Source organism: Gymnoscopelus braueri (genome assembly GCF_963280865.1).
Source record: "Gymnoscopelus braueri genome assembly, chromosome: 21".
NCBI classification, from domain to species: Eukaryota; Metazoa; Chordata; class Actinopteri; order Myctophiformes; family Myctophidae; genus Gymnoscopelus; species Gymnoscopelus braueri.
The window spans coordinates 24276452-24299044 of record NC_137623.1 but is presented as its reverse complement, the minus strand read 5'-3'; the positions used below and the strand labels follow the sequence as shown (position 1 = coordinate 24299044).

At 41.0% G+C, this 22593-nt stretch overlaps 2 protein-coding genes across 3 annotated transcripts in view; one reads left to right on the top strand and one right to left on the bottom strand.

Annotated features, from left to right (window-relative positions):
- The window catches only part of vill (villin-like), a 28881-nt gene extending 10074 nt beyond the window's left edge, over positions 1 to 18807 (top strand). The window contains exons 11-20 of the mRNA XM_080418147.1: positions 2539 to 2639; positions 3706 to 3843; positions 3956 to 4114; positions 9867 to 10046; positions 11105 to 11250; positions 11960 to 12104; positions 12567 to 12755; positions 13871 to 13939; positions 15236 to 15631; positions 17334 to 18807. Coding sequence (XP_080274273.1) covers positions 2539 to 2639; positions 3706 to 3843; positions 3956 to 4114; positions 9867 to 10046; positions 11105 to 11250; positions 11960 to 12104; positions 12567 to 12755; positions 13871 to 13939; positions 15236 to 15631; positions 17334 to 17447 — 1637 coding nt within the window. The 3' untranslated portion in view covers positions 17448 to 18807. The remainder of the gene's footprint in view (positions 1 to 2538; positions 2640 to 3705; positions 3844 to 3955; positions 4115 to 9866; positions 10047 to 11104; positions 11251 to 11959; positions 12105 to 12566; positions 12756 to 13870; positions 13940 to 15235; positions 15632 to 17333) is intronic.
- Positions 18122 to 22593, bottom strand: part of plcd1a (phospholipase C, delta 1a) — a 34360-nt gene continuing 29888 nt past the window's right edge. For both annotated transcript variants that reach the window (XM_080418149.1, XM_080418148.1), the window contains exons 11-15: positions 22093 to 22209; positions 20882 to 21060; positions 20430 to 20565; positions 20176 to 20325; positions 18122 to 19359 (exon numbers count right to left, since the gene is read on the bottom strand). In XM_080418149.1, coding sequence (XP_080274275.1) covers positions 19268 to 19359; positions 20176 to 20325; positions 20430 to 20565; positions 20882 to 21060; positions 22093 to 22209 — 674 coding nt within the window. In that variant the 3' untranslated portion in view covers positions 18122 to 19267. The remainder of the gene's footprint in view (positions 19360 to 20175; positions 20326 to 20429; positions 20566 to 20881; positions 21061 to 22092; positions 22210 to 22593) is intronic.

The following is a 22593-nucleotide window of genomic DNA, read 5'->3' as shown; positions in this document are numbered from 1 at the left end:
CCTGTCGTCATTTTTTAAACCCCCTCCGTTGTCATAATGGGAGCGCGTGGGTTAGGGAAATTCGTCTATTATAACCGATGCAAAGTTATTTTTTTCTCTACTACGATTCATTGTAGAGTCTCATGATAGTCAAACATGCGCTGAAACTTCCTGCGAGGCTACCGTTAATGGCGAACGATTTAACACTGGATGCTTGTTTCTTTCCAGAACCTGGCAACTCGTGTTGCCAGGTTCTGGAAACAAGCAACCAGTGTTAAATCGTCTCCAGGCCGTGACCTACAGACACGGCGAAGGAAAACTGTGAACACAGCCACGCATGCAAGATGTTGCACATGAACTCAGCAGCCGCACTGAGGCGCTCCAACACAAACACTCTGACATGAAGCTTCACACAACAAACATCAGCAGCAAACATTCACCACAATGACAAACAAATTACGTCCGCGCAAAAATAAGCGAGTGCTCGCTTATTTTGTCTTTCCCTCCCTCCCTCTCTTCCTCTCTCTCTCTCTGTCTCTCTGTCTCTGCGTCAGCGAAAATTCTGTCTCGCTGTTTGGCTGACTATTCTCTCTCTTCCACCCTCCCTCTCTCTCCCTGTGTGTGTGCGTTAGTGATGTGCGGGTCAGGTTTTTTCATGACCCGCCCCGCCCCAACCCGCCACGGAACCCAACCCGCCTCAACCCGCGACCCCATATAAATCTATGGCTCAACCCGCCCCGCGACCCGCGGTGGGAATATAAATATATATTATATGGCGCTCTTTTAAGTACCCAAAGTCCCTTTAAATGTCTACAGTAGCACAACATTGTCATGGACTGAATAAACAAGCATGTTGTTCAAAATAGGGTTTTTTTTTTTTTTTTGCGTGTGAGAGCGGCTGACCCGCTCACCCGTAGCCCGCATAATTTCCTCTGAAATCCTGACTCGACCCACCCGCGCCGCGGGTTGACCCGCGGGTCCCGCGGGTTACGGGTCGACCCGCTCATCACTAGTGTGCGTGTATGTGTGTGTGGTGGGGGTGGGGCGGGGGGGACAGCCATGACGCAACGGGACTTTTGAGATGGCCATCCCCAAAATAGGTTGACTTATTCGGATACATGCGTGTGACTGTGCGCCCCTGCCGGTTGTCTGAATTTTTATTTTTAAATAGGCTCTGTCATGATTAATTGACCACACATATGAAGTGAAACAACTAAATTCTATCCAAACGATATGTTATAAGTGAATTCCGTGCCTCATAGAAGAAGTTTGAGAGCGTTTAATAAGCGAAAATAAGAAGTGAAGGCACTCGCACCCTGACTCGCACAACCAACAATGGCTGCCGTTCGTCTTTTTTCAGGCTGCGAACTCGCCACCTGATTGGCCAACTTTTGCTGTCAATCACAGAATGATGAGCGACGTTGCCATGTCCAGGTTTTGTAAGCGTGAAGTGGGTGTAAATTGGTTAGAGAAAGTGCGTCGACGCATGCGCAGTGCGCAGCTTTGTGTTTTTTCATGAAGCTGGTTGCTTGTTGCTCGCGCACGATCTGGCAACAGCGGTGCATACGCATGCGCAGTGCGCAGTTTAACACGGGTGACTGATTTTTTTCAGCAAGTCTCCCAATTGTAATATAGAGAAGATGTGAATCCTACTGTAACACTTCCCACTGTGTCAAGAGTACGTACCTGACGGTAGCGCAGTCGGTAGCGCTGTCGCCTCACAGCTAGAAGGTCCTGTGTTCGATTCCCGCCGGGGACGCTGGGGGCGTGTCTTCTCCTCCGCGTCATCAGCGCCCATACCCTAGGTAGGGTTGGCGAAAGGGCCTCTCTGTGTGGAGTTTGCATGTTCTCCCCGTGTCTCCTAGGGTAGTTAATACCCTCACAAAAACATGTAGTAATCCTGGTCACTATACCGCCTCCCCCATGACAGCCGGGGCGCCTGATGGAGGGGAAGGGAACTGGTTGGAATAACGTGTTCCTTCCACGCGCTACGTCCAACCAGGGAAACTCCCCCCTGTCAGGTGACAAGAAGGTCAGTTGGCTCTCATGCATTGAAGGAAGCATGAGCTCGGCCCTGGCCTCCCTACTGTGGGGGACTGGTGTAGTGCTGGTGTAGGGCTGGTATAGCGCCCAGGATCACTTAGGAAATTGGCACCGGGTGAAAAAAATGGGTTACAAAAATCGCGGGATAAAAAATTTAGAAAAAAATTAAGAAAAAAGAGTACGTACCTGTAGGCTAGAAGCGAGCCAGTGCAAGCTCTGAGAATTGTTATGTCAAATTTTCACGTTCTCACAATAGAATGGTCACGTTAAATATCGACAAAGTTACCCTCCAAATAGTCTTCCACATGCTTTTCCTGTGGTATGTGTCCTTAACGTTTTGGCACTCACTGCCATGTAGTTATGTGGCAAACCCCACCCATCCGGTACACTAAGCAGGTTAAAACAAATACCAGACACAGAGTACAAAGAATTATTTGCATCCACTGTTTACCCAGGGTGATTTAGTTTGACTTTTGCATGCCATTGTACTTGGTAATACCGTCACGATCCCTGCAGCCAAGGTGGACCAGGTGAAGTTCGATGTGATGGAGCTCCATGCACGTCCTGAACTGGCTGCACAGCAGCGCATGGTGGATGATGCTTCTGGAGAGGTTCAGGTCAGAGAAACAAACACACATACCATGAAAACTTGATCATAAAACGTTATGATATATTGTCGCTGTCGGGTGGAAACATCATATGTCCAAAACTGTTACTTTTTAGGATTAAAATTCATTGATGCCTGAAGAAGGTCATCAGTGACCAAAACGTTGCTTCTCTCTCAATAAATGTGCTTGTGTACCGTGCAGTTTGGCAGTGTGCGGGCGTATTCTTTTATTATTGTTAGGATTCAAATTCAAAAGTAGCAGATCTACAAGCTCAAAATGCACCGCTTCGCGCCGCGTTCCAAGCTTGTGGATCTGCTACTTTTGATACTTTTGTGTGACACTGTCGTATGATCAAGTAGGGCATTAATTTACAAAAAAAACACAAGAAGTTAGAATATGGAGATATGTGGTTTCTGCTTTTTATTATATATATATATATATATATATATATATATATATATTTTTTTTTTTATTATTATTTTTTTTTTTTGCTTCATTGTAAACCAGCACCCTGAAGTTTCATTGTCACTTGAAAAAAAAAACTGAGAAAAAGAGAATTTCAGTCTGCTGAAATGTTTTATTCAGCTGTTGTCCTAAATTTTTTTATGTTACACTCCCTACCCTAGACAGGGGTACGGTCGTAACACACCCAAAACACATTTGCCCACTCACAAACAGAGATCATATAATTAACTCATTCACTGCCACTGACGTAAAAAACGTAATTTGTCCCGTTTACCAATCCTGCCACTGACGTAAAAAACGTAATTTTTTTTTTTTTTTTTTATAGTTTTTTTTTTAAATTTGACCCAAAGACCAAGGAGATATGATTGTTTAAAGATCTACACTCCCATCCACTTCCTTGTTAACTTAAAACTTAAAAATTCTGTATCTCGGCTCCTGAGTACTTTTTTTTTTCAATGAAAAATCTCTGGCAGTGGGCAAACGCGGCCAGCAATAATTGTGGCAGTGAATGAGACCATTCAGGCAGGCAGAGTGTTTCTACGCATATACGTATTCATACTTTTACTTAATAAAAAATAGTACTTTTTTCCACCTGCTGATCTCTTGTCAGGTGTGGCGGATTGAGAATTTGGAGCTGAGTGAAGTAAACCCCAGCACCTATGGACAGTTCTACGGTGGAGACTGCTACTTGGTGCTGTATACGTATCAGAGATCAAACCGGCCGCAATACATACTGTACATGTGGCTGGTGAGTTGATAATACCAAATACTTGAACGCTGTTTAAATCTCATTTTTGCTTTAAAACTCTCCTGTCAACGACGACCTCGATCAACCTGTCTTTACTGTGGCTTTATGACAGGGACGCCACGCCACTCAGGATGAGATCACAGCATGTGCGTACCAGGCTGTCAACGTTGATAACAAGTACAATGGAGCTCCTGTCCAGGTCCGGGTGATCATGGGAAAGGAGCCTCGCCATTTTCTGGCCATATTTAAGGGCAAGCTCATTATATTTGAGGTGAGATGTGTTTCATTGGTACAATATATTTGTGGCTCTATTAGGCATTCTAATTCAAATTGTAATGAGTATCGTCAATGTCTATTGTGTTTGTGTATTTGGAGTGATAATAGTAGTAAAGCTAAGATATCACAAAGTCACTGGTTCGATTCCTGGACGGACATCAGTGTTGTAGCATCTCTTTCCCCTTCTCTGCACATGTTCAATCTCCTGTCTTTCTACACTGTCTTGTATAGAAATATTTCCATATTTTAATATTTGTGATTGATTGATTGATTGATTGATTGATTGATTGTCTTTAACAGAATTGTTAAAGACAACATAATGCTACAACAAGCATGAAGCACATGTTAAATCAGTGGTTCTCAAACTTTTTCATGTGAAGGACCCCCAAAATGATTATGTATTTGGCTGCGTACCCTCCATCTCAAAAAATATTTTGTGCCAGAGATTTTTCAAAAATAGCAGATCTAAAAAAAAATTAAAAAAAAATAGCAGATCTAAAAAATCGCAGATCTACAAGCTCATAGTGCGGCACCGGTGCCTCCAGTAAGTGTGTAGTAATGTATTATGTATGGTCAGTGGTGGAAAAAGTACTCAAATGTTTCACTTAAGTAAAAGTATCAATACTGCACTGTAGAAGTACTCTGTTACAAGTAAAAGTCCGGAATTCTAAATTTACTTGAGTAAAAGTACAGAAGTATTGGCATCAAAATGTACTTAAAGTACCAAAAGTAAAAGTACAAAAATGTTTGAAAATAGCCGATCTACAAGCTCACAACGCGTCGCAAAGCGACGCGTTGTGAGCTTGTAGATCTGCTCTTTTCAAATAGCCTAGGTATAAAATAGGGCTAAAGTGATTAATGTATGTTTTTTTTATAATGTAATAATTTATATCTGCAGTAGTAACTAGTAACTAAAGCTTTCAAATAATTGTAGTGGAGTAAAAGTACGATATTTGCCTCTGAGATGTAATGGAGTAGAAGTAAAAGTACCAAAAATTTGAAATACTCCAGTAATGGAAAAACACCTCAAAATTGTACCTAAGTACAGTACTTGAGTAAATGTACTTAGTTACTTTACACCACTGACTGTAGTAGACACGTCAATATGATTGGTTGGAGTTAGCACGTCCAGACGGTGATAGACAGACGGTCCCATCCAATCACCTGCCAAGTACCTTGAAAAAACGGACCGCCGTCTTGAGGCGGTTTGGCTACCGAGGTCCCAGATGGAAGTAGGTTGTGAAACAAGTGTGTGAAGCAAGCTTCTTCCATCTGGCAGAGTCAGGTTAGATTGCGTACCCTGCGCCCATAAACTTTACAAAGGCAGTCATAGCCAATCGCAATGGACTATGAAGAATCACATGACCCCACATGAGGCGGCCATAAATGCTAAATGGTAAATGGTGCATTTATATAGCGCTTCTATCCGAAGCGCTTTACATTGATTGCGCCATTAACCCATTCACACACACATTCATACACCGATGGCGGAGGAAACCATGCAAGGCACCAACCTGCTCATCGGGAGCAATTAGGGCAGGGGTACTCAACAACAAATCTTGAAGGTCCACAAATACGTTTTTGAATAAGGCTAGGGTCCGTACAAGCACGCGCGCGGTTTATATTTCTGACTAATTAAGTATTCAATCAATCAATCAATCAATCAATCAATCAATCAATCAATCCCTCCCTGCTGTGCATTGGTTTTACCATATTAAGCTTGCTTTGAAATGTTTCCCCCAGTTCATAGTGTCAGATGCACATCCACATACACATGGATGCATCTCCAACACTAAATGAGTAAAGTTCAAAGTTTGGTATAGTCAGGCAAAAATACGACGGTAAGAACACAACAGTGATTATAGTAGGTTTTTTGAGAATTTCTGCTCATGAATTATACATTTATGCAGTTTTAATCATGCGTGTGAACTGTGCAAAAAAAAATATTTAAAAAAGAAAGAAAAGTTGAATTCTACGTTTTACGGAACTGAGCCAAAACCCAAACCAAATAAAAAGTGAGCCGCCTCTTCAACGAATAAATTTGCATGATCAGAGACACTGGTTCATATGTAATACAGTCCTAATTCCAACTTCATTTCTATCAGTTGTAAGGCAGTGTGGTGTATTATTATTATTATTATTATTATTATACATTATCATTATTAAATTATTATTTGAGTTTACTGACAAAATCATTACATGAGTTTACTGACAAAATCATTATTTGAGTTTACAGACAAATTCATTGTTTGAGTTTACAGACAAATTCATTATTTGAGTTTACAGACAAATTCATTATTTGAGTTTACAGACAAATTGTTATTTGGGTTTACTGACCAAATTGTTATTTGGGTTTACTGACAAATTCATTATTTTTAAGTTCACTTAAAGAAAAGTAATATTGTGGACCAACCATTGTACACCCCTAACTTTAAGAAAAAACATAAATGTGTTTTTTTTTTAGTGCATAGTCCTATTTATAGGGCTATGCACATGTGTCATGTGTTTCACTAGCCAATCACAGTCCTGAATAGAGTCAGCCAATAGAGTCAGCCAATCATATTACAGCTAGTGGTCATCACAGTGGCCAATCACAGTGCAGGGTTAGGGGGGTACAATGGTGGCCAATCACAGCACAGGGTTTGGGGGGTGCAATGGGTGGGGGGGGTACAATGGTGGCCAATCACAGTGCAGCGAATGTCGATGTCCAAACCTCACATATAGGGGCGGTTTCACCACCCAAAAAAAGAGAAAAGAGCAAACTAGCTGAAACTATTTTGTTTACAAAACTAACTAAAACTGACTTTACTAACTAACTAAAACCATAAAGGGGGGGTGGGAGGGGTGCAGATCGGAGACAATGCATTGTAATGAACTTATTTTTTGTCTCAATGCCAAATGTCATTTGCTATTCTACAAAACAACATCATCATACAATGACATCACCATGACATCATAACATCCATGTAATTGTCTTTTTAAATGAATTGTCGAACACAAAATGTCATTTTCACTGCTTTTAACAACCCATCGACTAGCTTTCTAGTAACTTCAGAAGAACATTAGATTTGTGAACTCTGACTCAGAGCGGAGCTGCTGTGTGAAATGTTTCACTGGACCGTACATCTGAAAGAATCGCCACTGATATGCTTCATCTCTGCTGTGGTGGTGGAGGACAAGCTGTACTGCTTTGGAGGATACAGTGATGTTCACATCTTCAACACAGTGACTTTATGCTGGAGGAAGTTGACCCCAGTGGCACCTGGAAGAAGAGAACGTCACCTTGAGGTTCCCCCCATGTGTGAGGGACAAACAGTTGTGCTGATAGAAGATACAGTCTACATCTGGGGAGGCAGGTACAGAGAGGAGTACTGCAGTGTGCTTTATGCATTTGATGTCGACACCCACAGATGGTTCAAACCCAAGATCTCCGGGACTATTCCAAGGGTTACGTGCTACCACTCAGCCTGTGTCTTGGAGAAGGTCATGTATATTCATGGAGGAGACTGTCTGTATAGAAACACTAATGACATCTACAAGTTGGATACCAGCACAATGGTCTGGGCTTTGATTAACACCAGAGGAACTCCACCACCTGCTTCATGCTGTCACTCTGCCACCATCATCGGGTCAAAGATGTTTGTGTTTGGGGGATATGCGGTGTACCAGAGGGGCTACTACAACATTATCAGAGTGTTTGACACAGAGACCGACTGCTGGCTGAACACACCTTCTGCACAGCTTCCAGTAGGAAGCGTGTTTCATTCATCCTTTGCCTACAATGGAGAGCTGTACATATGTGGTGGTGAAAACTGTAACGGGATCTACATCTACTACAGTGACGTGTGGATATTCAATCCAGAGACCTTCTCCTGGAGGAAGAAGGTTGAGCCCAAGGGAAAACGACCCTACTTATGTCCAATAAGTAACATGTTCTGTTGCATGATGGGAGATCGTTTCATCCTCCTTGGACGAGACAAAATAGATACTACCGCTAATGACCTGTTCATCTTAGACTTAAGTCCTCATTTGAAGACGTTATGTAAGCTAGCAGTTATTCAGTACGATCTGGAGCAGTCTGAACTCCCTCACAACATCAAATGGGAACTGGCAGCCATGACAACCAACAACAAAAGCGCAGGTCTCCGCCAGGCCAGACCTGACTCCGCCAGATGGGGGCTGTATTGAGTTCACAGGTTCACAATACAGATACCGAAACGCTCCTGGTCGAACCAATCAGCGGCAGCTAAGGGCGGGATCTTGGCGAGACCGGATGTGACGCCATCGAGAAGCGCCTATTGTGTTGTAGTTCTTTCACGATTCATCATGGTTGAATAGTATACAAAAGAACTACTGCTGGCGCAGCTACTATATGTTATGTAGACACGTCAATATACGGAGCCCCTGAAGGGACATTACTAGGTAGATTGTTTTAAGGGTAGGTAAACATTTTTAAAGTGTCACTTTATTTTTAAAAGCTGGCGGTTTATGTTTTGTGGTATGGGGAAAAAAATCATATGTTGGCAGAAAAAAAGAGGAGGCTATAAAAAAAAATTTTTAGGGGGTGACATTTTTTTAAAAGGGGAAGGGATTTTTTTGGAAAAATTAAAAAGAAAAAATTTTATTGAAAAAATAAATTCTCCTTTTGAAAGAAAAAAAAATCACTTTGAAAAAAAAAAATCATCTTTGAAAAAAAAAATCACCTTGAAAAAAATAATATAAAAAAAAACTTTGAAAAAAAATACGTTTCCTCCTTTTCAAAGTCGTGCGCACGACTTTGAAAAAATAATAAACTTTCTTTTTTTTTTTTCTTAAATAAAAAAAAAATCATCCCTCTTTACAAAAATGTCATTCTCTAAAAATATTATTTTATACACCCTTTAATAATAAAGCAACTATAAAAAAAATGTTAACCCCCCAAAAAAATTCCTTCCCCTTTTAAAAAAAATTCACCCCGTAAAAAAAATGGTTTTATAGCCTCTTTTTTTCTGCCAACATATGATTTTTTTCCCCATACCACAAAACATAAACCGCCAGCTTTTAAAAATAAAGTGACCCTTTAAAAATGTTTACCTACCCTTAAAACAATCTACCTAGTAATGTCCCTTCAGGGGCTCCGTATCAATATGATTGGTTGGAGTTAGCACACCCAGACGGTGATAGACAGACGGTCCCGTCCAATCACCTGCCAAGTACCTTGAAAAAAACAGACCGCCGTCTTGCAGGCAGTTGGAAAAAGTACTCAAATGTTTTACTTAAGTAAAAGTATCAATACTGCACTGTAGAAGTACTCTGTTACAAGTAAAAGTCCGGAATTCTAAATTTACTTGAGTAAAAGTACAGAAGTATTGGCATCAAAATGTACTTAAAGTACCAAAAGTAAAAGTACAAAAATGTTTGTAAATAGCCGATCTACAAGCTCACACGCGTCGCAAAGCGACACGTTGTGAGCTTGTAGATCTGCTATTTTCAAATAGCCTAGGTATAAAATAGGGCTAAAGTGGTTAATGTATGTTTCGTAATATCATAATTTATATCTGAAAAGTAACTAGTAACTAAAGTTTTCAAGTAATTGTAGTGGAGTAAAAGTACAATATTTGCCTCTGAGATGTAGTGGAGTAGAAGTAAAAGTATTGGAAATTGGAAATACTCAAGTAAAGTACAAATACCTTAAAATTGTACTTAAGTACAGTACTTAAGTAAATGTACTTAGTTCCTTTCCACCACTGTGTATGGTCTGCTTCCAGGGAGGTACGGGGAGACCCGGGGTGGTCATTCCTGACAGCGGTCCTCGGCTGTTCCAAGTGAGAGGAACCAATGAGATCAACACCAAAGCCACCGAGGTGCAAGCCAGAGCTTCCTCTCTCAATACCAACGACGTGTTCCTGTTGAAGACCGACCACCTGTGCTACCTGTGGTATGGAAAGGTATGTTTTACCCACTGGTGTTAAGTCATGAAGTACAAGCATATACTGTAGCCTACTTTGTTCGATTACTTAAAGGGATATTTCACTTTCAAAAAATCTTTTTGTCATTTTATCGTCTACTCAGGCCTTTGTGAGCCCCCCAGACAGTTTTTAAGTTGCTCGATTCAGTATTTAGATATTTGATATTAATTTTATCAGACACGCCCCCTTCCTATACAAACCCATTGTAACTTCAAACTCCATTTTAACCATGTTAGATTCATCAAAAACACCCGTCCTTGGTTCTGGTGACTCATACCGCCCCCCTAATACATGAGTTTCTTTGTACTGTGAAAAGCACTTGAATTTTTACTTTTGATAATTCTACTTTTACTTTTGATAGTTATTAAGCGCATTTTAATACCTCATTTTGTTACATTAAGTACATTTAATGTGAGCTACTTAAAGCTCCATGAATTCAAGGCTTCATGGGGCGAGTCCTTTAAGAAGAAATGGCATTTTTCACAGCATGCACACACCTGGTAAGAGCACATACCACATAAATAAGACTCTTTACTGTATCTGTATCTCTATCTACTGTAAATCAGTGGTTCTCAAACATTGTAATTTCAAGGACTCTCCCATACAGTAACTCTGGGAGTGTACGAAATGGAACCAAACGGGACCGTACGTTACAGACCTGTAAGTTGGAACCCCCTACAACTTACAGGAACCTCATCTTTTGAAACCCCCTCATAAGGAACCCATGGACCCCACCTTGAGAACCACTGCTGTAAATAAAAGTAGAACATTTCTACACAAAAAAAAGAATAGGGGGAAATAACCGTCGTTAAATAAGGAAAAATTGCTTTTGACATCCTCGATTAGATGGTAACGTGTGTGTGTGTGTGTGTGGTGTGTGTGTGTGTGTGTGTGTGTGTGTGTGTGTGTGTGTGTGTGTGTGTGTGTGTGTGTGTGTGTGTGTGTGTGTGTGTGTGTGTGTGTGTGTGTGTGTGTGTGTGTGTGTGTGTGTGTGTGTGTGTGTGTGTGTGTGTGTGTGTGTGTGTGTGTGTGTGCAGGGCTGCAGTGGAGATGAGAGGGTGCAGGGGAAGGTGATGTCTGAGGTGCTGTCCAAGCAGGATAAGCAGGTGGTGATGGAGGGCCAGGAACCCGCTGACTTCTGGGTCGCCCTGGGAGGCAAGGCCCCCTACGCCAGCGGCAAGAGGTACACACACACACACACACACACACACACACACACACACACACACACACACACGCAGAAGCTCTTAATCCAGAGCGACTTATACAGTAAGTGCCAGATCGGAATAAGCAGAGGAAGCATGAGCACTAGTCAATAAACAAGACACACATAGACACAGAAAACAATGTAGTGAGTCAAAGAAACTAGGGTAACTAGTAAACAATGAACCTAGCATCTGTCTAAACAACATGCTATCTAAATAACATTCTTAACCCTGCCTAGAACGACTAAAACGACTTCTGTCCTTTAAGCCCCCTCTGCCAAGAACAACTTTTTTCAAAAGCTTTTTTTTTTTTTTTCTTTCTTATTATTATTATTATTATTTTTTAACCCAAAGACCAAGGAGATATGATTTTTTGAAGATCTAGACTCCCATCCACTTCCTTGTTAACTTAAAACTTAAACATTTTGTATCTCGGCTCCTGAGTACTTTATTTTTTCAATGAAAAATCTCTGGCAGTGGGCATACGCAAAAAAAAAAAAAGTTCTGGCAGTGAATGAGTTAACATAATGTGTTCAAGAAAACGCAACCCAAAGTAACAAAAACATAACAACAAGTGGCCAAGATACAGTATATCTGCATAGTAAACTAGCACCTATCGAGCAAAGCAAAGGTGAGGTGGTGAAAGAGTTACACACGCTGACAACAACCTCTGGCTCATAATATCAGGCTGCAGAAGGAGGAGCCTGCTCACAGTCCCAGGCTGTTTGAATGCTCCAATCAGACGGGCCGGTTCAGGATGACAGAGGTGGATGACTTTGCTCAGTCTGACCTGGACGAGGACGATGTCATGCTGCTGGACACCTGGGAGGAGGTGAGAGGTCAAAGGGTCATGTGGGAGCTGGGTAAAACGTTTCTGCAGGAGTCTCCTTTCTTGATTGATTGATTGAATGATTGAATACTTTATTAGTCAGAAATGTAAACAGCACAAGGTACAGCCAGACATTTAGGCTAAAAGGATAACACAAAAAAAATCCTGGGGACTTGTTTCCATTGTGGTCCTAATACTTATGTATTCAATTCATCAACATAGCATAAAAATAAAATACATATCATCAACAAATATAAAACACTAATATGTTATGTATAAGAGAAAAAAGGGAACGTCACCTCTTTTCTATGGGAAAATGAGTTTACTTACCCTTGTGGTCTCCTGATAGATGGCTTTTCAGGCCTGTTTTGAAACATGCCAGTGAACCACATTTTTTAAGGGATAGTGTCAGGGCATTCCACATTTTGGTGGCAAAAGTAGTAGAAAGAGAATTTCTCTCCTCAGATCTTCCTGTGGATCGGCCGCTCAGCGAACCAACATGAGACCAAGGAGGCGAGCAGCAGCGCCCTGGAGTACCTGAGGACTCACCCGGCGGGTCGCGACCCGGACACGCCCATCATCACTGTCAAACAAGGCTATGAGCCGTACACCTTCACCGGCTGGTTCAACGCATGGGACCCCCATAAGTGGAGCGTGAGTTACTTACAGCAGTGGTTCTCAAAGTGGGGTCCACGGACCCCCAGTCGTCCTCCTTGAGGAGGTTCCAGGGGGTCCCCAGCAAAATGAGCTAATATAGCATAAAATCAGTTTGACCACTTGAACCCTATTTTATGCTTCCGCTAGTCAAAAATAGCAGACCTACAAGCTCACAACGCATCGCAATAGCGATGCGTTGTGAGCTTGTAGGTCTGCTATTTTTGAAAATCTTTGAAACATCTTGAAACATCTTTTTTTCCCTTCTCATATGGGCACAACATATTTTCAGATGGGGGTCTGCCACCAAATACATACAATATGAAGGTCCTTGACATGAAAATGTTTGAGATCCACTGAGTTACAGCAGTGTTTCTGAAATAGTGAGTCATGGCCAAAACACACCATTGTTGCTCTAAACAGGGTTGGAAAAGCATTGTAACATCGTATAGAAACATTACATTTTCAATAGTTATTTTGATGTATGCATCTGTGGGGAACACAAATTTGGCCCCAACTTGGGGCCAATGCAAAACCATTTGAGAACCACTGAATCAAAAATATTTCATCTGAGTACCAATAGTGGGCACTAGAACACTTTCCAGCCAATGCCACATGCTGATGGGCACACTTCAAATCACTATTCATGGCATTCTGTTACAGCAACCATTGGGGAACTGGGTAAAAACGCCTGTAAAGCCTGTGATCATGTAAATTTGCCATAATGCTGGATAAGCAGAGTTATACAAAAACATAAGAATCCTATGAATAATTTGCTGTCATCTAATGGGTCTGCAAAGTGTGCAAATCTATTTACACATTCACAAATCAAAATGCAAGTGTGCAAATCTATTTACACATTCATAAATCAAAATGCAAGTGCGTGCAAATCTATTTACACATTCATAAATCAAAATGGAAGAGTGAAAATCTATTTACATATTTGCATATAGTTTTGAGGCTATATTAGCTCCTTAAACAGGCCATCTCACATGGTTTTGAAGATTGCAAGATGTTGATAATTGCACATAAGTGGTTTATTGTGAGGGCGGGGTCACTGTTTATTTGATAATGCTAACTAATGACGTATGGCTTGACTTTTATCTTCTCAACAGGGAGGCAACTCCTATGAGGAGATGAAAAAAAAGCTGAGTGATGCATCATCTCTGTCACAGATCACTGTTGTAAGTGATTGACTAACTCTAATCCCTAACACCAATTCAACACAATGTTATTAGCTCAAAGCATAATTGCCTAAGTCACTTTTTTTGGCCAAATTGACATTTTTGCCCAACTTTACTCTCCCAACACTGCTGCGTCATTGTGCCTTATTGCCTATGCTTGCAGTGTCAAAGAGATGACTTATATGCAGGTAGTGTTTTTTACGTCATTTCCGAAAACCTTCGAATATGACTTAGGCAATTATGCTATGAGGCTAACGACAAGAACGAATGAGTCACTAATGAAACAAACAATAATGTCACTAATGTATGGACTCCAGATTACTTCAAATGACCCATCTTTTCTCCTTGTACGAATTTTCAACCCGGTGCACACTACATGTGCCTCTGGTTGGCTACGGCCCTCGTAAGGCTCGGAGTCCCAGGAAATAGGAATAAAGTAGATAATACTCAGACCTACTCAAACCTGTGTCTTTGATGGGTTTTTATTCTCTAACACAAATACAAACATACATCAACACACCTAGCAGCCAACTCATGCTACTAAGCGGCCAGTTAAATCACTATCTTGATTCAACTACGACTTGTCAGTAGGCTCACTTTCTACCTACAAGTCTAGCCTAGGTCAGTCTAACTCAGGGGTGGGCAACTTTGATGATAGAGAGGGCCACTATATTTCCACACTCACTCCAGAGGGCCACATTATACTGTCTATGTAACACAAAAGTAGCAAAAATAGCCGATCTAAAAGCTCAAAACGTTTTGAGCTTGTAGATCTGCTATTTTTGCTATTTTTTAATTGGAATCCTGAAAAGTATTTTTTAAATTTAATTTCAAATGCATTTAGTTATACTTTATGAACTTAAATATCAATACATTGGACATAAAAAAGACAATAGGATTTTAATACTAGTCATTAAGCTACTACTAATATATAGACTGAAGCAATTAAAGCGGGTCATGTTTGGAATTGTAACAGCTGAAATCAATAATATATCAGTATTCCGATATTAACCTGCGGGCCGCATTAAGTGAAGGTGGGGGCCGCATTTGGGCCCCCGGGCCGCCAGTTGCCCATGTATGGTCTAACTAGTAGGTAGAAAGTGAGCCTACTGACAAGTCGTAGTTGAATCAAGATAGTGATTTAACTGGCCGCTTAGTAGCATGAGTCGGCTGCTAGGTGTGCTGATGTATGTTTGTATTTGTGTTAGAGAATAAAAAACCCATCAAAGACACAGGTTGTGACGTGAGCACCGGTTAGACTGTTTTCACATCCTGTGCCATATATACCTGTGGTAGGACATGAACAACACTGGCCTACAGAGTCAGAACCCCGCTGGGCCTGGAGGCGTGGCTTACAGAGCCCCAGGCGGTCCTAGTGCCAGCTCTCCTCCAGCCTACAGGCTCCACCCAGGAGGGGACATGTCCCCCAGGCCGTCGAGTCCTTCGAGCCCGGCCACCCAGAGGGCCCAGTCCAGCCTGGCTGTCTCCCTGTCCCCCTCGAGCGGCGGCCTGCTGCCGTCTTCTCCCTCAGCCGGAGGAGGAGGTGCCTTTTCCCCCTCGTCGGATCCCGCTCTGTCCCCTGCATCCGGCGGAACCCTGCCCTCCAAGGCCGGGGGTTTCCTGTCCCCGGAGCTCCTCGTCGACAAGGCTCCCGCTGAGCTGCCCCAAGGAGTGGAGCCCACCCAGAGAGAGGTGAGCGTCTCATTGGGTGGATCTATCATTGATAGCCTGAGCTATAGGCAGTGGTGGAAAGTAACCAAGTACATGTACTCAAGTACTGTACTTCTACTCCACTACAATTATTTGAAAGCTTAAAGGTATCATGACATTCATTTTCACTTTTTTTATTTTCAATGTTTTATTTGGGGTTTTATGACCTCAATTACACCCAAAAAACCTGAACTTAAAACATTCAGTGGATTTTCTGTGGTCTGGGGTTTTCTGAATAATTAGGCTGAAAAGTAATCTGAGCTTGGCCCTTCGACAGTGAGGTCACTGTCGAATAATCCCGCCCACTCTCCTCCTCGCCCCTCCCCTCCCCTATCCTTTCCTTTGGGGGGGGCGGAGCAGAGGCTATGATTGACAGGCAAAATCCCTCACCAGCGACACCCGCAGGCAAAGATTTCTTTTTTCATTGCAGTTGAAAAGGCTTTAGAAATGTGAGAGAAAAACACCTGCCATTGATCACTGGAATGGAATTTTCACTTAAAACTTTTTGTACACTTTTGAAGGACCAGGACAAAGACTTTGAATGTGGTGTAAAAGTGAATGTCATTAAACCTTTAAGTTACTTTGTAGATTTTTACAAAACATGCATTAACCACTTCAACCCTATATACATTTTGACCATTTGAAAATAGCCGATCTACAAGCATTGTGTGAGCTTGTAGATCTGCTATTTTAAAAAGGTTTTTATACATTTTATACATTTGAAAACTTGAGAAATGGGACAACATTCTGTATAATGAGTACTTTTGGTACTTTAAGTACATTTTTATACCAATTCTACTTTTACTCAAGTAATTTTTGAATTCCGAGTATTTCTACATTGCGGTATTGATACCTTTTACTTAAGTAAAACATTTGATTACCGGTACTTTTTCCACCACAACATTGATAGCCTGAGCTAGGTAGGTACACTTTTCATGTGTCATTGTGATTAATTACAGGGACACCTGACAGAGTGTTGTGATTCACTATGGAAGATGATAAAGCAGTAGTTCTCAAAGTGGGGTCCGAAGACCCTCAGGGGTCCTTGAAGGGGTTTCAGGGAGTCCCCAACAAAATGTGTTTATATAAAATCAGTATTTACCACGTTGACCGTATTTTATGGGACATGTTGTGCCTGGCACACTATCTTTTCAGATGGGGGTCCGCAGCCAAATGCATATCAATTTGGGGGTCCTCGACATGAAAATGTTTGAGAACCACTGTGATAAAGTTCCTTTAACAGCCAAAGTGTTGTTTGCTGTAGATCCATAGGTATATAAATATTAAAATGTTTTCAAGTAAAGTAATATATAAATGATTAGAACATGCTTAAACATTTGACCATTAAGGTCCAGTATTTCTACAATTGCTACAAATTGCTACAAAACCTGTATAGCCAGTCATTTTGGGGCATAAACAAGAAGTTGAAGGCTAAAATTAAGTCTGATAATGATGTACCGTGCATGTTCACATCATGTATACTTTACATTACTTAAGACAATTTTTCAAATATTAAACATTTTAACATCTTGGACAAAATAGCCAATTTTACATCGAGGTGCCCAGATGTTCCTAGTGCCCACCTATCCTGTATCCAATCCACAGTGTGCAGCAGTAATAGCAATGAGTGACCTGTAGGGGTCAGGCTATGACCATTCCCTCTCTCTTTGTTGCTCTGTCACAGGACTACCTCAATGATGTGGACTTTGAGAACCTGCTGGGTACAAACCGAGCAGATTTCCAACGCCTGCCAAGGTGGAGGCAGAATGACTTGAAGAAAAAGGCGGGACTTTTCTGAGACTGAAAAGCATTTGAATGCCATCATGAGGCCCAGAGGAAATACTGTATTATGCCAAAGCTTAAATAATAGAGTATGATTTTTGATTTAAAGATTTTAAACTTCACACTAAAGCTATATGGAGTATATTTAATGTCCAACAAAGCAAGTCAGTAGTGAACTTTTACGTTTTTTTTGTTTCAAAAAAGATTTGGTTGAAATGGATTTTTTTTTTTAAACAACCAAACAGTATGCCATATTGTTTCTTGAATATAATGAAATAATCAATCATATTTAACCACTGAACCAGTGTACAGTGTACCTCAATAGCAGAACTACAAGCTCAACGTTTTGCCAGGCGTATTGTGAGCTTGACGATCTGATTTTTTGTGGAACGAAATGTTCATCCATTTTTCCGAATGTTAATACATTTTGGCAGAATGTTCACCTATTATGACATGCCCAGTATAGGGACGCTTCAGTTCATGTGGTTAAATAAGCTATCCATATCATATATCATAAAGTATCTATGTATTTTTAGATTTATGTTTACAGTACATCTGTGTTTTGATGTTTTTCCCTCCTAGTCATTTTCCCAACATTTGATACAGAACATTACAAAACATTGCTGTCAATTGTCATGTCATGACATGGGCTGCATTTATAGCATGAATAAACTAACCAAGAGTTTGTGATGTGTCTTGTCATTGCTTTATTTGAATTCTAGTGCAAATGCTGTTAAGTTAAATGACACATTGAAAGCATTGCCCGCCTGGTCAAGAACATGACATGGAAAATAAACCCATTTCTGTTCATCATTTCTCTTGTAACATATTTGCTCGAAAATATTTAGATATGATAAAAAATAAAATAAAAAACAAAGCAATGAAATTTGTGTGAAGTCAAATACTTGGGAGTAAATTAAGTTACAATATGTTAAGTGAAAATTCACGTTGAAATGGCTTGATATGCACTTCATATCAACAGTCAACAACAAAAGAATTATGGAACAGTTGCAAAAAACAACATTTTGAATATCACATTTGCAAAACTATATTTTGCACATTGCTCAGCAATATACTGTGCAATCAAAATGAAAACACACACACACAATCACATGCACACTCAAAGTAATTTGCTCTCGATGAGAATACAATAGCATTCATACAACATACTGTAGTGCTTGACAAAACGGAAAAAGAAAAAAAAAACTCCAGTGACCAACCGTATTGTGGCATACAAGATTTCCAAATGAGCACATTTTAGAAATTTTAAATTAAAAAGCTTGTATAAGTTGTATAAACATAAAACCATAAAAGACACAAAAAAAGTTCTTAAACTTAGTGCTTGTTGGTTTGCTTGACAAATCCTTATATTTCCATAAGCAAATACCTTGAATATTAGGGCCAAATACAACATCCTACATACCTATAAGCCTAATTTACCTTTCAAAAACTACACAGCCCATGTATCTCTTAAACAGGAATCCAAATCTGCTGACCTTTATTCTACTATTCTACTTACCATACTACAACACTACTTTCTACATTTGCCATCAACCTAACATTCAGCCTTCATTTCACACATTTATTCATTTGAATATTCTAGAACCTTCTCAACTAAACATACCATATCGCTCATTTCAAGAGGCTATAACACAGTGATACGTTAAGTGTTGTACAAATAATGCAAGTCAACAAAATAACAAGAAAACATACGCTTTGGAATACATTTGTCAAGAAGAGTTTGACTTGGCTTTAAACATTTCTTTATGGTCCCACAATGCTGTGTCTTTTGGCATGGAGGTTTTCCACACGTGACCTGTGTTGCACAGTAGTAGCCTACTGGGCGTCCAGGACCATGAGATGAACAAACAGTCCAGCGGACGAGATGACGTCGCCTCTCTTGGTGTGCAGAGGGACATGGCGATATCCTAGAGAACAGGATGAGAGTTTGAATAAGTCAGTGAAACTCACTTAATAAGAATAATAATAATACATTTTATTACACTTTTCATTTCTTTTTCTTTTTCATGTCAAGGACCCCCAGATCAATATGTATTTGTCCGCGGAACCTTAACTGAAAATATTTTGTGCCAGAGACCCTCATACAAGATTTGCGTTGTTAAAATGTTTCAATAATATTCAAAATGTTTGACTTTTTCCCCAATCTTTTTTTGAAAATAGCAGATCTACAAGCTCACAAGGTATCACGATGTGACACACTGTGAGCTTGTAGATATGCTATTTTCAAATAGCCAATGTAGAGTGGTCAAACTTAGCCTAGTTGCTTCTTTTGGGCTTGTTTTCATAGACCTGGCCACTTGTTTCTCTTGCAAAATCTGGCAACACACTGATTACCTGCATTACACCTGCAGCCTACTAGGGAGGAAGTGACCAGATATCGGATGAAGCAGCAGAAAAGGGCAATGGCTGCCGACCAGGAATAAGGTGAATATGTGAGCATTCTTGCTTGTGTCAATCCCTGAAGAATCGACCTCGGTCTGGTCGAAATGTTGGATATTTTTATTTATTAAAATACTGTTTCCATCGTGGCTATGAGCAGTGCGGCCTCATTCTCCATTTAAGGTTTTTGGTACATCTAATGAACAGGTTCTTCTCATTTGTAACAAAATACATTTTGATGTATTTTCGTCCATCTCTATGTGTTATTTCACCTTCCCAAATCTATGCTTGAGTGTAGTTGTACTGCAAGTGAAATTACTTGTACTGTAGTGATCCTTCCTTACCGTTCTGTACGCTGGTGAGAGGTAGACAGTATTGACCTATGAGATCATTCTGGGATGTCGTGTCATAGTCTTCCACCACAAATCGCACCATGACTAGTTCTGGGACCTGGACGTCAAACTGGAAGCTCTCATTCCACATAGGGTTGAACCCTGCAGAACAAAAATAAGTGTCAGTCGTGGTGTGGGCGTGTGTGTGTGTGTGTGTGTGTGCGTGTGCGTACGTGTGGCGTGCGTCTGTGTGCGCGTACACTTACCATTGTTGTCAATATGGTTTGTTTCCTTGCTATTGGCGTCTGCTGGGACGCCAAAGAGCTCCACTCTGACCAGGGGGTCCACAATGGACTTGTGCTTGTCCTTGTTCACTTTAGGCAGCTGCTGGGCTGAGATCACCTTTTGTATTGATACACATAAACACTCATTCGTTTGTGCATTTCAACACCAAATAACAAAACATAACTCATCAGAAGATTACTGAAACTCAAACAGAGTGTATACAGAGTATAGTATATAGTGCATTTCTGTGGTTCTGATCTGCTTGCATTGCTCGATAGAAAAGATAAATCACTTGCAAATACTTGATGTACAATTTAAACTACTGACTTCAAGCAGAAACGGGAACAGATCAGGTGAGGCACTGGGGTCTGTAAGCCCGTAAGGTGTAAACTTGTAAAATGGGGGGGAAGTATGATTTGGAAAGCTCGCTCACCATCACGTGGAGGACTTTCTTCTTCAACCAGGGCCCTTTGGCCAGCGTGTTCGGGTTGAACTGAGAGGCCAGGTCTCTCAGGAAGTCAGGCTTCAGAAAGTAGCCACTCATGCCATTGGGCATAAACCGACCCTGGTTCAGGTCCATCTCCTTGGAGGCCGTCTGGAAGTTCAGTGCCACTAATAACAGAGAATGGGAAGGGAGCGGATGTAATGACAGAGGCAGCCTGTAATGTATGGCCTCCTAAATACAGCAGCACACCTTACTACGACATGTTCACACAGTGTTTTTTACCCCAACTGCCACCGCCTCTTTTACATAGAACCCATATGCGATCCAGCCGCAAGGCACTCAGAATACAGACAATCTTTAAAAGCACTACACTGTTTTTGTTTTGTTTTTCAGAGCAGAGCACTTTTAAAAGTTGAAAACAACAGAACATTTTCAGATAAGCTCATGTGATGTTAACTGCTTTGTATGCTGGCCAATCGCAGCAAAGAATATTCTGTTCAGGAGGCGGGCAATTTCCCAAAACACCACCAGATGGAGACCGAGAAAGTGAAAGTACCTGTTGCTAAATGAGCCTTGACCACTGCCAGAAGCACTCTCCTCCTCTTTAGCGTCTGTCTGTCTCTAAAGCCAAAGCTAAGCAGCATCCTCTTCAGCATGGTTAATTGTAAAATAAGTGTAAAATACATGTATTTGTGGCTAGTGGTCATGGACCGAGTTGCTAGGAGTCTCTCAGGACCACAATTAAAATCAGCTGAACTGTCTGTTGCACTGTACATGGGCTGTTTTATTCATATCGGCACAAGAATGCACTTTTTTCCAGTCTAAAAACGCTACATGTGAACACGGCTTATAGGGTGTGCGTCAGCACAGCACAGCGTTTTTCTCTGGCAGAGAAGCACTGGCACGGTGCTGGGGAGCTTTATCCTGTCGCTTCATCTGAAAAGTACTGCGGGAGGGTTTTTGAAACGGGTTTTAGAAAAGGAGCGACAGTGATGACACCACGCCTTACTGAAAAGTTCAGAGAACTTCAACTACAGTAGAAGCACACGGAGTGGCCGCACAAAAAAAGTTGGAATTCTCTGAAAAAAAGATGCACACCTTTTTCAGTAGTTGATCGCATGCTCATTGAAGAACCTTATGAACCTTATGAGTGTAGGAGCTTGTGAATATGAGGTGTGGCGGTGTACTGTAGCCTATACCTATCTGGCAGCCGGCGTTCCACATGGGCACAGGGTTGTAGTTGGAGGAGTCGGTCCTGGAGCCTGCAGGGTAGATCCTGCTGAGCTTGTCCATGTTGTGATGGATGTAAGCTGTGGCTATGGTAGCACATCGAGGGGAATACAATACAATTAAATAGCATTGCTAATAGTCAGGGGATATTAGCAGAAAGATTTCCAATCTTGGAATAAATTCCTTACCAAAAAAAATCTTCACCGATGTGTTTGTAAAGGTGTCTAGTAACACATCTCACAAAGACTGAAATTCAGTTTCCCAAGGAGAATTTTTGACAGCTCCTGAAAGTTGGGGTACCCACCATTTCCCTGCATTTCCATGCAGAGCAAAAAAAAATCTAATTTTAATTCTGTTTTAAGTAGCATGTGAGGGGTCAAACTAGGGTGTTTTTATGATTCTGAATCCATTTCAAGCATTTGTTTTGCACCAAAACCACTCCTTGGGCTAAAAACAGCCCAATCTCAATG